The 21,099-nt window shown below is 45.7% G+C and overlaps 1 protein-coding gene across 1 annotated transcript in view; it reads left to right on the forward strand.

Moving 5' to 3' along the window:
- The first annotated feature begins 443 nt into the window (after positions 1 to 443).
- LOC124545844 (roundabout homolog 2-like) overlaps positions 444 to 21,099 on the forward strand; it is a 44,516-nt gene continuing 23,860 nt past the window's right edge. The window contains exon 1 of the mRNA XM_047124802.1: positions 444 to 555. Coding sequence (XP_046980758.1) covers positions 444 to 555 — 112 coding nt within the window. The remainder of the gene's footprint in view (positions 556 to 21,099) is intronic.

Genomic DNA, 21,099 nt, shown 5'->3' on the forward strand with positions numbered 1-21,099 from the left:
AGAGCAAATTTCGCAATTTTTCAACCAAAATTGGCCGAGAACAAAACTGTGTTGCACAACTTATTGAACACCTCTCCTATATAGCCAGGCCGTTAAATCTATATGTAGTGGCACCACTTGTAGAATTAAAGTAGACACAAAAGTATCTGGAGAGATTACAGCGACCAAACTCTCACGACAAGGGTGTGCGACAGCACCTACGTTATTTGAAACCCAATTTAATTCTGCCGTAAGATTGTGAGAACGTTCCGCTCATAGTATGGGTGTGTCTTAATGATGACAAGCTCTCCACTTCGCATCTTCCTAATGACCAGGTCATTTTTGCGGATAACAAGGATGACATGAACTACACTAGAAAGTCGCACAGTGAATATGAGAGTTGTGGTTTAACGAATAATTTAGAGAAAACAGAGTATTTGGCTACTGAAGTAGTGAGTAAAGACATGACGTTAGATTTGAGGATATCAAGATCTGTGGGCTCCCATAAATTTTTGGGAGTTATGATTACCAAAGATGGATATAATAAAAGCGAAATCAAGGACCGCATTGGCCAAGGTAGAGAAGCGAGCAAACAATGAAATAGAGAATGGAGCACCTGTATTAGATCAGAAACGAATATTAGAATATTTAAAAATATTTTAGAAAGTATGGAGTTGAAAATGAGAAATAACTGAGAATTAAAGGGAACTTACTGTCAATGGAGGTGGGATTTTGAAGATGTTGCTGTAGGTTGACATTATAGAATAAAATTAAAAATTAAGACATGTTTAAGAGAATGCACCTGGCAAATAGATCACCATAATACTGAAAGAAACAAAACTGGTAAATAGAGGTTTATCCCGGAAATGTCACGACAAACTTCGAGGTGATGTAGAGGGTGTATTGAGAATCAAATATAGAATAGGAACCCTTGTCCGGAAACGTCATCCAATGACGCTACAGAGAGTCGAAGTTATAGGCGCCGTGCAGTTGTTTGTGCTGTATACATGTACGAGTATATTTAGAAACTTATGCATTCTAAATAATATTAACCCATAAGGGGCAGATTCCAAAAACCTCTCTGTATCCTTGAGTAAACAGAGCAAACATTCCTCCCTGTTCGGCACAGAGCAACATAAAATAGAAACTGCTTCAAAGTCTGCTAATATTCAGTCATACTGCTATTGTTCTTTTCAGTACTTCCACTTAATGAGTTTTTCATTCGATTTGTCTACGCTCTCTCTTTCTCATGTACAAGTACTTTGAACCAGAGCATGTTATAACACCCCCTTCTCAGTCTCTAGAAAAAGTTCGGGTTCATCTTGTTTTGAAAATATTCAGGTTTCACTGTTTGGATTATTATTCTACGGCATATGAATATTTGGCGTGGTAATAGGATGATGATATATTTCAGCGTTTTCGTTGCTGGTTTTGGTCATACAGAGGAGACACTTCATTTTTCCTGCAATCTTCTTATCCGCCTCACCAGTTATCTTTCGAAGAAAATCCGGTGGGGCAACACCATCCAGACCTTTCCCGTAGTTGGTTTCACGCACCCAGTCTTCACCCAATCGTCCCCAGTTCTCCCACAGGTTCGTTCAGTCATCTCTTAAAAGGTACTACCTCAGGTCTCGCAAGATTAAACAAAAATGATGAAGGGGTCAATAAACAGGGCGGGGCAAATAAAAGTGGCCTGAACGAGTGGGTACGATTAGGCGTGAATTTGTAGCAGCATTAACGGAGGACCAGTTACTTCCACCAACAAGATGGTGCAACTGTCCATACAGCCGGCCGAACCTTGGAGCACATTTACGTAATCTTCACGTCTGACAGAATTGTTAGCAGAGTTCAGTCAGGTCGCGGCCCTAGCTGGCAACCCAGGTCGTCTGATTTGTCAGTGTGTGCTTACTTTGTGTGGGGAGCCTCAAGTCTAAGGTGTATCGCAACAACCGTCATGATCTTCAAGAACTGCAGCAGAACATTTCGGATGAGACTGCAGCAATTCTAACTGTCCAGCTTTGGTCCGCCTTCAGCAACTTGCTGACCAGGACCCAAAAGAGCCGAGAGATGAATTTTGGTCACTTTCAGCACCTGCTATAGTCAGCGTAGTACTGTATTTCCTTTTCTCTGTTGTGTTCCTTTGTACCCTGGAACTCTGTTTTCCGGGCCACTTTTATTTTCCCCAGCCTGTAGAACTGCGAACAAAGCATCCAGTGATTTGTAATTTACAGAATATCTCTATAACGTTGAGCGTAATAGATAAGTAAGCCTGTTGCGACACTTGGTACACATTACGCCAAACTCTCAGCATCTTATGTGTGCCACCCGTAGTACATCCCTCCTGAGTGATTATGAATAAATGGAACCCTCATAGAAACTCAGTGCTTTCAACTGGATTATGGGCAGGGTACTACAGTTTGTGGTGTCTTTTCCGGTGTCAAAACTGTTATTAAACTCACAGGTAATGTCTATTCAGCGCGGTTGGACTTCATACGTGAGGCATCACGTCGTGTTAATTTCACTGGGAAATACGTGTGACTTTTTACAGATAAGTGAAAATATATGTGAATTTTTGCAGACTAGTAAATGAGCAATTTTTCACAGTGTTACAAACTTATTGCCGACACCAATTCAGTTTTCTCTTAAAAATATGCATCCAGTGACTGTAGTAAGCAGGTGTGTTTAATGCAATAGCACCACGGTCAGCGCTGCCACGTTCTAGTCGACGTTACGGTCCATCATTCGACCCAGAGGACAAAACGTCCAACCAGAACGAACTCGCATCACCTTCAGAGATGCATATCTCAGGCTAATGTATATCGCCAACACCCACAGGAGCGTAAAGCGCGCACGACTGCTTTCGCATAAACGCTCACTTACCGTCACCTTAATGTAATTTATTTAGAGGCCCCGAGCAGAGGTTGGGTAGCGGCAGTGTTAAAGTTTTATGGACACCGCTAGTACACGTGCTAGCAGAGACCGGCGTTGTATATCGTCGCCGGAGAAGAGTGACTCGGGACAGCGAACACGTTCGTATGGCTGTCGTTCGTTATACTGCTTACACGAGTAGTACAGGATGTTCCGGAAGATATCTCTCAACGCAATAGCTCGGCTCATAATTAAAATCGTGTGACAAATGATCTGTAATTTCACTGGGACAGCAGTTGGATACGTTTTTTATTCAGTCTACTTTGTGTATTCCTAGACGTCTGCAAGGGGTGCTGGGGTGTGGGGAGGGTTGGAGGGTATCTGAAGTAAACAGTTTTTATTCATTGTAGAATTATGATACACTTCTAGAAGTGCATGGAGAACCATCAATTCTCAGGAGTCCAAAATGCTTTTCGTGTTACCTTTAAAATTTATTTCTTGTGGTATGACACGTCTCGAAACTGACCAGTTTATTTGAATCAGAAATGGCGATACAAGTATTAGTATTTGATCAGTATTAGATGGCTATCTTAAACATTTAGATCGACATGGCTGCACGTTCTGAGACCGTGAATAGTTACGATTGAAAGAAAATCAGCCCTCCGTCACTATTTTTAACAAATTAACCTGGTTTCGACACTGCTAGGAGTGTCTTCCTCAGAATTTAAAACAAAGAATGGTCTATATTCTATAACATGGTCACAGAATTATGACTAAAAATGTATGATAGAGTGTAAGTACAGCAGAGTGGCAGTACTTATATGTCATTTATAAAATAATAAATATGCCAAAAGGGCATTAGGCACAAAGATATTTAAGATAAAGAAAACTGTGATGGCGAGCCACTAACGGCTGCTCGTTACTTGCGTGGTGCAGGTTGTGACTCAGTCCGTTTCGCAACCTGCACCACGCAAGTAACGAGCAGCCCTTAGTGGCTCGCCATCACAGTTTTCTTTATCTTAAATATCTTTGTGACTAATGCCCCTTTGGTATATTTATTATTTTATAAATGACGTAAGTATTGCCACTCTTTCTGTACTTACACTCTACCATACACTTTTAGTCGTAAATCTGTGACCATGTTATAGAATATAGACCATTCTTTGTTTTAAATTCTGAGGAAGACATTCCTAGTAGTGTCGAAACCAGGTTAATTTGTTAAAAATAGTGACCGAGGGGTGATTTTCTTTCAGTTGTATTTGGATCGACAATTATACAATGTTAGGTGAGCAAGAGGAACAGTGCAGGTAGATATGCTAGGTGATTAAAAACAAGTTTACAAACTGACGTAGCACATCGTGGCTACAACAAGGATCAGTAATCATAGCGATTGCTTTAGAAACAGGGGTGGAGCGCACGGAGACTGTCGCCATTCACACCGTGGAAGCGTTGGGAGTAACAGGGAAAGCTATACGTACCGCGAAATGCCTAAGATCCATTTGATTTATGGCGCGGTCGTGTGCAATGGACGGGAAGACGTGCTATTGCATCGCGTGAAATATCCTGATAGAAAGGTGCCGTACCATATGTTATTCACCACCTTGCGTCGCGGATTGTCCGAAACGGGCACGTTCCATCTGTACAAGCCGGATGCTGGTCGCCGACGAACAACACGGACAGTTGTGGAGGAAGAAAGCATTCTCGAAAGGATACAGCGCGCGCCGTAAACAAGTACGCGCGGTGTATCCTGCGCCACTAACACCCCCCCCCCCCCCCAACCCTACGTCTGGAGTGTTGTACTCCACGAAGGACTGCATCCGTTTGATGAGCTGCGTTCTCACTCGAGGGCGCGATGACCGCTCACAACCTGCATACGTGGACAGATGTGAACCAACAAGCTACACGTGCCCCACAATGCAAATTTACCCTTAACGTGCGGGTTGGCATCGTCGGAGACTGTTTAATTGGGTCGTACTTTGTCCCGGACCGACTTGATCGTGGCACGTATCTCGTATTCCTGCGAGAGGTTCTGCAGGACGTACTGAATGATGTTCCCATGCCTGTTAGTCACCGCATTCGTTTCAGCACGATGGAGCCTCCTACGCATTTCTGCAGACGAATGAGTGCACATCTGCAGGCAACTTTTCCCGGCCGCTGGATTGGTCTCAGTGGGCCAGTCGCATGGCTACCACGATCATCCTAACTGTCCTAAATCAATTTTTTTTTTCTTGTGGGGGTATCTGAAAGGTCTTGTGTATGGAACACCTGTTACATCGCCGGAGAACCTTGTTGGCAAAATTGTTGCGGCAGCTGGATGTCTTCGAGAGACACCAGGTATGTTTGAGAGGGTGCGTCGTTCTATTCGGAGTCGACGTCAGGCGAGTATCGATACATCTGGACCAAGCTTTGAACATCTCGTGTAGTGGGCGTCCATTTTCATCATGTGACTAAATAACTGCAGCGTCATTTAGTGGCCCCTGATGGCCTTACCAATCCCCAGGTCCTGTGTGATTACTGATCCTCGTTCTATGCTCTATGTGTCATTCCAGTTTGTAAAGGTTTTTTGAATCAATTACATTTCAGACAATACGATATCTTGAATGACAAATGAGTGCGAGGCGCCTGTTGCCTGTTTGTAAACTGCTTTAGTTTCTTAACACGCAAGTGTCTACCATAACAACATTACTGGAACTCCGTCGAAAGACGGTACGCAGTTATCTTTCATGTCCATAAAATGGATTTTTTTCCTCCTGGGTTAAGTGAGAGTCCCATCTGCCTTTCTCACAGTTTCTCAGGCAGTGTGACAAAATGTTATACACCGTCGATACTGTTGATTGTGATTCTAAATATTTATCCTTATCGTTAAGTACTAAGTTTAGGACTGTCGGGTAATCGCCAGCGTAACGTTTAGAGCTCCCTGCATAACTCGTGAGCCATTGCAATATCAATCGTTAGTTCAAAAATGGTTCAGATGGCTCTGAGCACTATGGGACTTAGCATCTTAGGTCATCAGTCCCCTAGAACTTAGAACTACTTAAACCTAACCAACCTAAGGACATCACACACATCCATGCCCGAGGCAGGATTCGAACCTGCGACCGTAGCAGTCCTACGGTTCCGGACTGAAGTGCCTAGAACCGCACGTCCACCGCGGCCGGCTCAATCGTTAGTGACAGACGTCATGTTACTGTTAGCATTGTCACTTCTTGCGTCATATGTTTCAAGGATATGTAAGCTTCTGTCATGAGTAGTACAATACATAGGGCGAATTGTTCAATCCGGATATGAAAAACGTAACACAGCCTTCCGTTCTTGAGATGAACATGGCGTATAAACAAGCAAAGAGAATTTTACTAGAAATACTTTTAAGGTGCAACTGCTCATTAATCTTCTCTACGGCTCCAAACATTTGAAGTTGGGCGTGACGCTCTTGTTCGTCGCATACAAAATCATAAATTATGTGTAAGATACAAAAAAATCAAGGTTGTAATGTCAAGGGGCTTGGGGAGCCAGGATATTATACAATAGCCTTAGGGCCTACTGGTCTTTGAAATGGCTGGTGATGCTCAGAAAACATTACATTTCAAGAGAACCAACGTGATGGGCCACATTCTTGCCGGAAATATTGAGTTGATGACCACGAGACTGAAATATTGTTCAATTATGTTGCGACACACATTAAATTTTCGTCCGTTGCAAGTCACTTGAGCCATATAGGCTGATTTCATATTTGTAGGGTGTTCCCTATTCGTGAAAAGGTAATGTATCATAAAATAACATCTTCTTTCCGAAATATTCGTCCTTAAATAAACATGGGAGAAATTTTATAAGTAAACTTTGTGCGTTTCGCTCTATAATGTGTGTTAATTGCGTGCACCAACTGCGGTCTATACAGATGTAATTGATGAAATTTTCAAAATTCCCCAGGTAATGTTGGACAGGAGGTTCCCATTTTCTGTAAGACCTCTTCCGGACAGACATCTGCGATGCAGGTGTGATGCCGGTATCGAATTTTCTATACCAGTTTCATACGGTCGAGAGGTTAGTTCTTTGTTCTGACGTTTCTTTGTCCCACCGAATCCAACCTAATTTTAGCACACCATTTCAGTGTTGCAGTTTCTCTTCTGCTGATACGATTGTACTCATTTCTATTTACTTGAAATACTTCCTATCTGTGTATTAGCTACTCGTTTGTACCAACATTAAATAATTCCTGATTCGCGAATAAAGTGTCAGTTCAGCTAGACGAGACTGTGGGCACGCAAATAAAATGCATCGATGTCTTTTTCTCTGAAATGTGGTGCACGAAACACCGGCTCACCAGTTAAGCGCTAATTTTTGACGGGCACGAGCAGTTACAACAAAAAATAATATAGTAAACATGTAATAATCAGGTAATAAAGGAGTAAAACAAGCTAATACAAAGGTCAAGATTTACTAAATAGATCTTGTCTTTTATACTACGTTAAGAGCTATAAATGACCTCCCTGTGCTTCAGTGCACTTTAGCGCGCGCCCTAGTAGGATAATATACTTTTTTCGCAACTATGCAGTATCAGTTCTCAAAATTTCATTACGAATATTGTCCTTCAAGTCTTCTGACGTTATTGGGTCAGTTACGTACATTTTTTCCATTTATACTGCCCCACAGAATAGTCACATGTGGCTAGGACCTGCGAAACTGCGGCCATAACCTTTTGCTAACAGTTCTTTATCCCGTGAACCTTTCGTGAATTCGTGAGATACACTCCCGTGAAGTGTGGCAAGTCGCCCCATCCTATTGGAAGACAGCACACATACGTTCATCGGGCTTCAGCTGTGCCTAAAATTCCTCAAGGATAATCTTATACACAGCAATGTTTACTGTTGTTTAAAAAAATATGGGACCCACAATCCTACCTGCCGCGCGGCGATACCGCACTCCGATTTTGGAGAGATTCATCATTAATCGTATAGGGATTGTTTGCTGGCAAGTATCTTGTGTTCCGAGAGTTCACACGCCCTGTTTGATCGAACCAGGCTTCATCACTCATAAAATCAGCAGCGGATCCACCATTTCACATTCAATTGTTTGTCATAGCCACAGACAGTAATTCACGCGTTATGCCTCAGTTCCTCCTTCCGTTCTTAGGCACATGTTTGTTCATTCCTTAGCAAAACGTTCACTTGCTGCGACAATTTACGTCTCGACTTCTTCGGACTCTGGATCATTCGTGACCGAATATCTGCGATCACAGCAGGTGTACGAAAGGACGCGGCTCGATTCTCTTTTGCGTTTGCAACTGACCCTGTACCAATTCATTTCGTCACCAAATCCTGTGTACTGCTTTTTGCTAGTATGGAAACGCCAGGAAACTTCTTTGCAAAAATTTTTACGTTTCCTTAAATAAACCGGTAGACACGTACTCTTCCACTGCTGCGATTCTTTCTCGTTCAGATGTATACCTTACACAGTCTAACGAAGTCATAACGGCTTTAGTACTGACAATACAAAACGTAGTTGCAACAGCTTCGGAACAATAGATGACAATTGGCGGGCGACAGTGAGCAGCCGACCGGGGTGGCTGAGCGGTTCTAGGCGCTACGGTCTGGAAATGCGCGACCGCTACGGTCGCAGTTTCGAATCCTGCCTCGGGCATGGATGTGTGTGATGTCCTTAGGTTAGTTAGGTTTAAGTAGTTCTAAGTTCTAGGGGACTCAGAAGTTAAGTCATTTGAACCATTTGACAGTGAGCAGCCTAGTACTCGGAGCAGGTTTTTCCCGCGCCACACTGAATTTATTGCAACTTTTGGACTCCTACACCGTTATGCATCATAGACATTAAGTAGGCGCGCGCGCGCGCGCCGCCCGCCCGCGCCTGTGTGTGTGTGTGTGTGTGTGTGTGTGTATTTTCACAATTTACTACACCTCTGAGAACATTACATGCGCGGTAGTTCGTCTTCGCTATCGCTTTCTTACGCTCACGGATTCTTTCAGCTCACCTCCAAAGTAGCAAGGGGAAAGCGCTTTCCTTTTCCTCCCTCTTTTTTATTGTACGACACATAAAACAGAATTACCGATTTCATTCCTTTACACTCTCGCCCTGAGTGGAGCCGTCCCCTACGGCAGCAACGGGTTCGGCCCGTTTCTCTCGCGCCTTTCCGCGCCTCCTTCCAGGGGGACCGGAGGATCCGATCCGCGCGAAGGGTGGAGTGAGCACCAGCCGCATCTGCCGCCGCCAGATAAAAATAAGCCGGTATATTTTTTTTGTTTGTTAAAATGTTTACCCTGACAATGGAATCCATTAGATTCCTTTCGGGAGCGATCGCTGGCTGCGGCGCGACCTGTTTAAATATAAACCGCCGGCTCTCTCCCACTGCCTCCCCCTCTCCCTGCCCCCGCCCCCCCCCCACCCAACACACACCCACGCTCTTCTGCTCCCGTTTGCCCACGCCCTTTAGCACCGTCGTCGCAGGCGATGCCAACAGGCGCTGGCAGACGAGGCGTGCTGCAAGCCGAGCAGAAACAGCTTAGCCGCGGTTCGGTGGTAGTGGAAATGTTACTCCGGAGTACAGCGCCCTCGTCTGTGGTTACAAAGCAAGTACACGAATCGAGTATAGGCGGTTTCAATCTACGACACAAGCGCCGTGTCCGGCGTTCCACGATGACCAATACTAGGGTGAGGGAAGTGATTTCCGAATACACTCCGGTCCATTCCTCGGATTTAGCTTATTAGTTTTAACAGAATTAGACAAGTTAGAAACAGAAAGTAGAAACAGAAAGTATTTGCGCCAGTTAATACTACAGACTGGCGTGTCGGCATCTGCTCACAGATCTGTATACAAACTCAAACTGAAATATACTGACGGAAAAAAATAATCGCAATACCAAAAAATAATTAATGTAGAGTGATGAAATTTCGGGCTGTTCATTTTTCTAGGTAACATGTTTAAATGGTTAATATTGCAAGATCATAGGTTTCTGTTAGGGAGAGATAAGCCACAGCAAATGTGAAGTGCTGCTACATGAATGACCGGTGTAACCGCAGAATGTTGAATGCAACCACGCAAATGTGCGTGAATTGTGATGTACGGGTGCCGGATGTCAGCTTGTGGGATGGAGTTCCATGCGTGTTGCACTGGGGGCCGGCCAATGTGGTCGAGCGGTTCTAGGCGCTCCAGTCAGGAGCCGCGCTGCTGCTACGGTCGCAGGTTCGAATCCTGCCTCGGGCATGGATGTGCGTGATGTCCTTAGGTTAGTTAGGTTTAAGTAGTTCTCAGTTCTAGGGGACTGATGCCCTCAGATGTTAAGTCCCATAGTGCTCAGAACCATTTTGTTGCACTTGGTGGGTCAATACACGGACGGTTAATGCTGGTTACGGATAACGCTAGAGTTGTCGTTCGATGAAGGCCCATGTGTGCTCGATTGCAGACAGATCTGGTGATCGAACAAGCCAAGGCAACATATCGACGCGAGACAGAACCAGCGTTCATCAGAAAACACAACGGACCTCCACCCTGCCCTCCAATGAGCTCTCGCATGACAGCACTGAAGTCGGAAATGACGGTGGTTTAGCGACGGTGGAATGCACGCGACAGGACGTCTGGCTCGGAGCTGTCCTTGAAGTAACTGATTTGTAATAATTCTTTGTGTCTCTGTGGTGCCAATTGCTGCTAAAATTGCTGCTGCAGATGCAGTACGCTTCAGAGCCTTACGCCGAACACGATGGTCTTCCGTCTCGGTAGTGCCACGTGGCAATCCGGAGTCCGGTTTTATTCCGACCATATATTCTCTCTCGTAAACACACTACCAGCAATCCTGTACAGTGACCGCAAACATATCAAGTCTTTCTGATGTATCACGAAAGAAAGATTCAACTTCTCGTATCCCGATTACACGACGTCGTTCACGCTCTGTGAGGTGCTGACAATGGCTTATCGTGGGTCAGCGCGTGTTTACGATAACGGTGAAGTGCAGTGAATCGTGGTTGAGTGATAGTTTGGGACTGAAGATCACAACATCATCATCACCATCATCATCATCATCAACAACAACAACAACAAGACTATGAATACTGAAATCCATAGAATGAAGTGTTGCTTGCCGACATGAGGAAGAGCGAAAACTGTCCGCTTCGGTAGCTGCGGGGTCAGCGCGGCAGATTGCTAACTGAAGGTGTCTAGGATTAATTCCCGGCCGGGTCGGAGACTTTCTCCACTTAGGGACTGCATGTCGTGTTGTCTTACATTCATATCGTCTTTACTGAAACGAAAGTCACACTGACGTATCGTCTTGAGAGAGTGAAACTAGTAGAGAAATTGTAGTGTATGGGATAGTTAGTAAAAACTAAACAGCCCGCCCGGTTAGCCGTGCGGTCTAACGCACGGCTTTCCGGATTTGGAAGGAGCGCCTGGTCCCCGGCACGAATCTGTCCGGTGGACTTGTGTCGAGGTCCTGTGAGCCGGCCAGTCTGGATGGTTTTTAGGCGGTTTTCCATCTGCCTCGGCGAATGCGGGCTGGTTCCCCTTACTCGGTCTCAGCTACACTATGTCGGCGATTGCTGCGCAAACAAGTTCTCCACGTACGCGTACACCACCATTACTCTACCACGCAAAAACATAGGGGTTACACTTGTCTGGTGTGAGACGTTCCCTGAGAGGGTCCACCGGGGTGCCGAACCGCACAATAACCCTGTGGGGTGGCGGAGGGGTGAAGTGGACTGCGGTAGTCGTCGTGGGGTTGTGGACTACGTGCGGCTGCGGCGGGGACGGAGCCTCTCCGTCGTTTCTAGGCTCCCGGTTAAAATATAACAATACAATATTAACATTAAACACGACTGATTTCTCCCGATTTTCTTAAACGAAGAGTTCGTTATTCGCCTGTGGAATATGCGTCCGTGATAAAGCTCATGGAACGGAACTAAAACGTGCAACTAGCAAAACGGCACTACTGCGCAGCGCTGAATGGTGAGAAAGATAAAAGTCTGGGCTTCTGTGCGGGGCCGACGGAACAATGGCTACCCGGGCGTGGCCGTTAGAGCACCTTTGTGCACCGTGATTGTTATCTCACTCGTTTTGAATGAGAATGTGCGTGCCGCGATGGGGCGCATTGCATCTCTTTTACTGTCACTTGTTTAACAAGAAGTGTTTGTGAAAGGACCCTGGGGCTCTTCACTTCCAAAGATATTGCCTTGTTTCCATCAGTCACATTTATTACGTTGTGCCATAAACTCTAGAGATGACGCATGCCACTTACCGACAGTTACAGCAGCCGAACGAATAATGACTCAGCTCTCGTATTGACGAATATTTTCGATGGTAAATTTTAGTGCGGTAATTCGCGTCGCAAATGCATTTGAGCTAGTAACGGCTCCTGCTACAGCCTGTCTTTATTACCATTTCCTATCTACAAAAGCACGCGTTCATTTCTTTCCAAGATGTTACGGAAACTGTTGAAAATTTAACAACTACTCCACAATTTATTTATAAAATGTTCACTATGGGACGGCAATGAAACTTCTTTCTTTCGTGGCTGAGATCGTTACATTAACGGAGGAATTCTGTCCAGTAGTCTTGAAAAGAAAATGCCTTAGTTACATAATATATATATCAGTAACGAGCACTTTTTGACGTTAAGTTAATTCTATATTGTTCCATACTTTCCAAACCCACGTGTTTATACAACAGAAATTAGTAAACCCTTCATGCGGCGTATTTTAGTATAACTGTGCTGTTGACAGCAATCTCATGCAGTTTTCTTTAGTCAGTTTCAACGAATCAGTAACCATCGTACTTACAATATATTATGTCGGAGCACTCTGCACCTGTCTTTGCGCGCGCGCGATTTTTCGGTGCAACTCGGCTTATAGCCTTAAGCATGGTGAAGCCACCGCGATACGCTGCAGAGTGCATTGATAGACGGCTTATTCATCACTGAAACAGATAAGCGCAAGACAGTTTCTAGAATAATGGAACAACCTGGAACGAAAAAAAGTAAAGATTTCTGAAAGACTATTTAAACTGGAGTGGGAACTTCCTTATATTTTTATTCGTTATGATGATAAAGCCAAATGTCCTAATCTGCGGTACAGCAATTACGTGTGTAAGAAAATGGTCTACTGAAAGACACGGCAGCAAATTGTATTCAGAAATGAATCATAGAGGACGCCAGAGAGGATGAATTAAGGAAGCTGCAAACTTGTAGAAGATAATTCTGTATCCACAAATGAAGTTTCTACCAGTACTTTAGCATGTTTATATTGGTTAAAGGTCCTACGAAGCGAACTGAAGCTTGTTTGTAACTCGCCCTGGAGGAGAGGGGGGTCTTTTGGCAGTACCAATAATTGCTAGCCTTTAGCTCTCGAGACTGTGCAACACTCCCTAGAAACAGGAACGAGGTTGGATATTTAACGACCGTGTGCCTTAATCTACGTACCTGGTCCTTCCCGCGGCGGTTGATCTGCTGCTCTCTGCACTGTCTGCTACGATGTGTCCTGTAATAACAATTGTCTAGCACGGAAAGGAGCCACCCACACCAGCAATACCAAGTTGATCTGGCAGAATTCACTGTATTCCGTTAAACACTCGCACAGGGTGGGGCTGCACCGTTCACAATTAACACTATTCCACAATAGACCTGTTCAGTATTTGTACTTCAAGTACGTGTCCGTTGTGACGTATAAGGTTACTGTCTAAATGATGGCATCCAATGCAATAACACGGAGCATAGAACACAAAATAATCACTGTTCAACGGATGTTTTATCAGTCGACGATTAGCACAGTTCTTCCAAAGGTACTAAAAACTCAACAGCTTATAATACGAGCGTGAGCGTGTCCGAATCGCGACGCGGATGCTCCATAAAATCCGGGTACGATATAAGAACGAGAAAGTACATACGCTCGTGATATTCAGCTAGTCAAAATGATATGTGTTTCTTTCACTTAGAACATGCAATTACGATCATACAAGTCCACATTATTTTTTCGAAACCGTCACGACGCGGTTGATTGTTGTTCTCACGACAGGACACACGAAGCCGAGAAACATCAAAAAAAAATGGTTCAAATGGCTCTGAGCACTATGGGACTCAACTGCTGAGGTCATTAGTCCCCTAGAACTTAGAACTAGTTAAACCTAACTAACCTAAGGACATCACAAACATCCATGCCCGAGGCAGGATTCGAACCTGCGACCGTAGCGGTCTTGCGGTTCCAGACTGCAGCGCCTTTAACCGCACGGCCACTTCGGCCGGCCGAGAAACATCACCTATTTGAAATTTGTGGTAAGGTCTTATGGGACCAAACTGCTGAGGTCATCGGTTCCTAAGCTTACACACTATTTAATGTAACTCAAACTAACTTACGCTAAGGACGAAAACACACACCCATGCCCGAGGTAGGACTCGAACCTCCGTCGGGGGGAGTCGCTCGGACCGTGACAAGACGCCTAGACGCCTCACACCGCGCGGCTAATGTGTACGTTTCATTTGGATGCGGCACACTTTTAGTACAGTACACAGAATGTGCACGCTATGGACTTGAAGCATCAAAATGGTTCAAATGGCTCTGAGCACTATGGGACTTCTGTGGTCATCAGTCCCCTAGAACTTAGAACTACTTAAACCTAACTAACCTAAGGGCATCACACACATCCATGCCCGAGGCAGGATTCGATCCTGCGACCGTAGCGGTCACGTGGTTCCAGACTGAAGCCCCTAGAACCGTACGGCCACACAGGCCGGCCTTGAAGCATCTATACTGATTGATAACCGTCAAGAGTTGGGCAATGATTACTCGGTGATAGTTTGGCGAAATAAACGTAATCGAACACAGATGACTGGTTGCTGTCTACAGCTATGTTTACACCTTGAGGCATATAGTGCAACTACGATAAATTTCTAATGTTAAGTCCATGTCCTAATTACTCTCTCTGTGACGGTGACGACTTCTACAGCATTTGTTAATTTAGTGGGAGCTTTCACGAAGAAATCTAAATGAACTGAAAGCAGTGAAGCTATAATAAATGTTTCGTTGTGATATTTCAATGGAAGTTTAGCACAGCAATTTAATTTCGTAATTTAATTGCGGGATTTTTGGGGAGAAACGAGGCATAAACAAGCTGCCTCTGTTCGCTGGTTGCTGCGCCCCTCCGGTACCAAACGTATAAAATATATTATAATCACTGTGCAGCGGGTTTTAGCGCCGAAATTTGTTGCGACAGTAAAATCTGAATGACAATGGTATTGTAATTGCAGGTTTACAGTATTGACGTGAAGAAAAACGTTTTAAAATTTGTTACGATCATAAATGTAGCATTTAATCGCAGAATTGTTTCTCATTACGATCCCTGACAATAGCCTTAGTAAATTAAGTTTTGTGTTATATTATGAAGACCATCTGCAAGCATTTTACGACAGCTCCTAAGGTAACTCCTAAAGTAACTCGGCAACTCGGTTTCAGCTGTTGTTTGCCAATTATTCTCTTCATCAAACACAACGTTTTAATTTTCTTTTCAACTATGCCGTAGAGCACAGTCAACGTCGTCTCCTTCATTTATCTTGTAGGTGCACTACTTCAGTTATTTCATAATGTCCCCAGAAAATTAAACAAGTTGTAACACCTATTCAGATTGAGCCTATTAATATTCAAAGTCCTACTTTAACGAGCCGCTAAGGGTAATGACTACACATGAGAAGACGATCGTATAGATCAAAACTGGTCATCTTGTAACATGTGTGTGAGTTCCTAAGGGACCAAATTGCTGAGGTCATAGGTCTCTAGACTTACACACTACTTAACCTAACTTACGCTGAGAACAACACACACACCCATTCCAGAGAGAGGACTCAAACCTCCGGCGGCGGGGGGGGGGGGGGGGGGGGGGGGGGGGGGGGGAGGCCGCGCAGTCCGTGATATGGCTCCTCTAACCACGCGGGCACTACGCGCGACGGTCATCTTGTAATTGATCTGCAACCGTTGCGGATAAGAAAAGGTTTAACACCAATTTTTTTTGACCTTTCCGAGCTATTTGTTCCCTAATTAATTGTCCTTAGCATTTGTCTTGATACGGGTTAATTTTCGCCTGCCTCTGACAGTTTTGTACTCAGCATGTACTTTCAATTCAGATCAGTTCCAGACACATTTACAAAATGTGACAGTTTATATGTGATGTATTACGACAGATGAAGGAGCCTGGGATCAATGAAGTAATTTCTATTTCAATGATTTCATATTTACATTTACGTATATTTTTTAGTGAAAAAAACCCAAAATCACGTTATGAAACTGTGTTGTTTATCCAGTAGACAGTGCCACATGTGACCCCACATCCCTAATACTAAACACACGTGCCGTATTAACACATAATCCTTCTGGTCATGGAGATTTAACCCTGTGAAACGCGTTGTGGATGTAAGTAATCCGTGGCTGGTAACAGTAAACTCGTTTCATACGTCAGCTGAACAACGTGATATAATTGAATATTAGATGACAGGTAAGCCTGAAACGCATTATAGTAAAGTCATTTGATCACCAACTGACGACACTTCATTGAGCATTTGTGCGGTACCGTTGAAGTCATCTCATGATCTTCTAAAGATGTTTGTCATTAACATTTACTTGTAACAAATCGTACCCAGAATGTTTGTGATAAATCTTCAACGCATCTTCTCCTGAAACAGTATATCTTGATAACGCGCAGCTTGTAATATGGAAACAACGAAATACAGTGAATCCAATATGGCGTCTCAATAGTAGCGAGCGAGGGACGTCACGCGACCGATTTCCGATTTCATCCGAATGCCAGCCGCACGCCATTGTACGTCCTTAAATTAGTCAGAGCAATGGAAGGTGAACCTTTGTCAATACCAGCCACTCACGCTGGCGAAACGTCAGAAAAATCGTCAATGAAACAGGGGCTGAACATCCTGAGACAGAAGCTAGCGGCCAGTATGACGCCTGAGACTTGGTTTCAAGCGACCTCGAAGCAGCGAGTTCGAACAACCTTTGCGGAGACCAAATACACCGTACCTTAAGGCGTGGCGGCGCAGACAACGCGTCTTGTAGAGGTAAGGCGTCACGAAAGGAACACAAAAGAAAGAAGGGTTCCGCCCACAACGCGTGTAATTAAGAGTTCCATTTTCACTCAGCCTGGCGCGCGTGTAATTAGTCAAACGGTTCGCCGTGGCGTACCGGCGGGAGGGGGACCGCAGAAAAAGAGCCGCGGTCCGTTGCTTATTAACAGCGCCTCGGCCCTGCTAGCGAAGGGCAACAAGCGCGTTAGGGAGGCAACCGCCGTCTGCTCGGAAGACAGACACGCGAGACCAAACGGGGGGAGGAATAGTGGGCGGCGACGCAAAGAAGATTAATATTTCGAAAGTTGTCGAGCATTCGTTGTCAGATATACGCCGATGTCCACTGAAACAGCAACCGATGAAATTGTATGTAACACCACCTGCATTCTGTACATAAGAAAAGAATAAGTCGTGGGCCTTTCATTCTGAAATCACATTTCAGTGTTGTTTGTTTGTTTGTGAGAACATGCTGCTTTGGCTTGTCTAAGAAGGAGAAACGTCTGCCAGAACGTGTAGGAATTCGACAGCGATCGTAGTCTGTCGACACACTAGTTTATCATACCGCGATACTGCTGCCTGTGTCGTTCAGAATCCGACTTCTGCAAATATGGAATCGAAGGGGTTCAGAACGACCGTACTCAACGATACAGAGGATCTCAAACGGATCCACGTGACCAGCACCCAAGAGGACAGACGTATTGTTCGCTCAGCCGTATACAATCGCCATCAGTCCACGCTATTTCTGCTCGCTGTCTGTCCTGAACATACGGAATCGATATGTTCGGAAAGGCCGTACCCAACGACATGGAGGATCTCAAACGGATCCAAGTGACTAGTGCCCAGGAGGACACAGTTCACTCATCCGTAGAAGATTGTCATCATTCGATGATATTGCTGTTCACTTCGCTCGGGATGCAGTGTCTGTCCTACACATATGGAATTATGGGTTAAGAAGGGCCGTATAAACGACATGGAGGATCTCAAAAGATCTGCGTGACTAGCGCTTATTTTTCGCTCAGCTGTGCAGGATCGCACATCGAGCTAGGCAACGGGCTTGTTTGCAGTGAGACAGCGGAACTTTATAGATATTCTAATGTGGAACCGATGTTCGCTGAAAACAATTAGTTCCAATGTTGGCCACCAGGTGCAAATTTGTTGCTGTGAATTCAAGAAAGACGTATAATAATGTTTCCATATGTAATGGATTAGGAAGGGGATGTGGGTAGAAAAGGTCAAACAAGTGAGAAAGTCACTACGCTGATATTATTGACTGCCACTCACACAGTCTGTTCAGTATCAGCACCGGAGACGTCAACGAGATGCTGCAAAGCGACAGACTTGCACCTGGTGGCCAAAATTGGAACTAATTTTTTCTAGCGTAAATCGGTTCCGCATTAACGTATTAGAATATCTACTAAGTTGCACTGCCATATATTTACAGCTGCAACAATAACAACAACTACTACTATTACTATTACTACTACTACTACTACTAGTGCTGTTAGTGTCAGTGTTAATTTTAAACTAGGCTGAGATGGCACAGTGGTAAAGACATGGAGGAAGCGAGGTGGAAATCACTGTCTGGATTCTCCACAGTTTCCTTAAATCATTGCAGGTAAGACGAATCATTCCTGAAACAGGCTACAGCAGCCTCCTTCCATCTGCAATTGAGTTAATGCTTCGGCTCCCACTTGTACCTACGAGAGTTTAAATTCTTTCTTCATTTTGTAACGCTGCGAATGCTACTAATGCCACTATTGTAATCAGGTGTTAGACTACTAGTAAATGAATTGTGCAGGCCGAACCTGAAGTCCATTAGACTAAGCTGGCAGCACGTGCAGTTTATACGAGCGCAGGCTTCGTTACTCGGGCATCTAGATTATTTCGATAGGCGGGCTGCTAGTGCAGAAGATGTTTGCTCTGGTGGCGTCAGTGAGGCGCGGACCCACAGTACTCGGACAGAGGCTGAGCGCGGCGCGGCTCGTTATTGTGCTGGACGGCAGATAGCGATCGGGCCGCGGGCGGTGTGGGCTCATTAACAGCTGGGCCAGATTGGCGGCGTGATTAATGCGGGCCGTGGCTGCTGCGGGGCACCCAGCGCACGCCTCGCGCGTCCAGCCGGCCGTGACTGGCGTCAGCGTCCAGCGCCCAGGGCCCGGGGCCCGCCGCGGCCGCGGCCGCTCTGGCCGGCGCCCGGCCGCGCCAGGGGCCAATGACTGCGCGCGCCGCCGCGGCCGCTGCCGCTGCCGGCGCTACGGGGTCCCCACGTGGGTGGGACGAAAATATCCAAACACCGGAGAAATGCATGCTTGGACATACACGCCGATGATACCCGAGCCTGCAACTTGGGCTGTCGTATTTGACCGCGAACGGCACCTGTGCAATGGGAAAAACCGACCTGCTGAAATCGGTATAGACATTTTAGTTCTGAATAACCGATATTTTTCGGTATTTGTTTGGTCTCGGGTATAACAGGTGGTTTATTTTTTACAGTTTTTAACATGGCTGTTATTCAACAATGCTGACCCCTAGTAGTATAGAGAACAAGGGGTTATTTTTAGGAAATATGGTGCGAAATTGTGATTTAGTGTGTTTCAGTGCGCGATGCGCGAGCCTCACGGCACACGGCGGACATAGGCTGGCCGGCGCGTTATGCAGGTGACACAGTTTTGCAACGAGCGTCGGTATGTGTGCACGTGCGCGGCCGTCATCAACAGCCAGAACGCAACATTAGCAGAATTACGCAGGCGCGAGCGGCGTGTGACGTGCATGCGTTAGCCAACTCATCGAGAACGTTCTAATAAACACAGGCGCCGCGTAGCCGGCGGATTCAGCACCGGTCTGCACTATTTAAGGGCATCAGAGGTGGGTGTCGGCATTCGGTTCGACCGATTGGGCGTTCGGTCGCTGTCACGTCGTCGTCGTCATCAGTGACGCTGTCCCCGAGGACCGGCCGGCGGAGGGCGTCGCCGGCTGCTGCACCGGCGACTCCCGGCGTCGTCACGAGCCGCCGCGTCAGCGAGCTGGGCCGGGCCTCGTGCTGCTAACCTCCTACCGCCTGCGCAGCCGCTGAACGAGCGCGGCTTCGCGTTCCCCGGACCGCGCGCATCAGCACATCTCCACGACGACACGAGCGGTGGGACTGAGCTACTGTAAAATGTATAGGAAGAACCAACAATAAAGAGCAAGATTGCTAAAAACAGCCACCTTCTTCTACCCAGCCACGCCCACATCACCCACGCTGGTCATCCTATTACAGTAGGTATCGAAACCAGGTCATTGTACCTATCGTTTATGTGCAACTGGTTGGCTGTTTAATGTAAACCATACAGGAGCCCTGCTTATCCGGAGTGGCCAAGCGCTTCTAGGCACTTGAGTGTAGAATCGCGCGACCGCTACGGTCGCAGGTTCGAATCTTGCCTCAGGAATGTATGTGTGTCATGTCCTTCGGTTAGTTAGGTTTAAGTAGTTCTAAGTCTACCAGACTGATGACCTCAGATGTTAAGTCCCATAGTGCTCAGAGCCATTTGAACCATTTTGAACATACTTATCCAGTTATAAACAACTGGAAGCTGTTTTGAATGCCAACACTTTTCCTGCACAGTATCGTACACTCACTGTACTTCATACTAGGTTGGGCAAGCATACTCGAAAATGCTAGTAACAGGATCAAAAGGAAGCCTCTAACGACAGACAGAGTACTGTTGTAACACAGCATCTCCCAGCTGCGCCTGTATGCGCGCCTATTCGCTATTGTGAACGCTACCGATGGTTTCCAGTATTTGGACAACATTTGTTTTTGTAAGGCCTAGAAATGATGACCCGATGTTTCCACAATTTGGTCAAAGTCTCAGGGCTCTAAGCAGTATGGGACTTAACATCTGAGGTCATCAGCCCTCTAGACCTAGAACTACTCAAACTTAACTAACCTAAGGAGACCACACACATCCATGCCTGAGACAGGATTCGAACCTGCGACCGTAGCAGCAGCGCGGTTCCGGACTGAAGCGCCTAGAACCGCTCGGCAACATCGGCCGGTGGTCAAAGTCTCAGAGGGTGGTCTAAGAGCTTATGATTCTCCCGGCGGTAGCTGCTTTTTATCACCCGTTAGAAGGAAAGTGTAACGTATTAGTTCCGGCCACGCTTATTTACTCTTCCTGTGGCCATTGTTTGTGATAGGGTCTGTTTCTGGGGTGGTGGG

The sequence above is a fragment of the Schistocerca americana genome, chromosome 8 (assembly GCF_021461395.2).
Source record: "Schistocerca americana isolate TAMUIC-IGC-003095 chromosome 8, iqSchAmer2.1, whole genome shotgun sequence".
In the NCBI taxonomy this organism is placed as follows: Eukaryota; Metazoa; Arthropoda; class Insecta; order Orthoptera; family Acrididae; genus Schistocerca; species Schistocerca americana.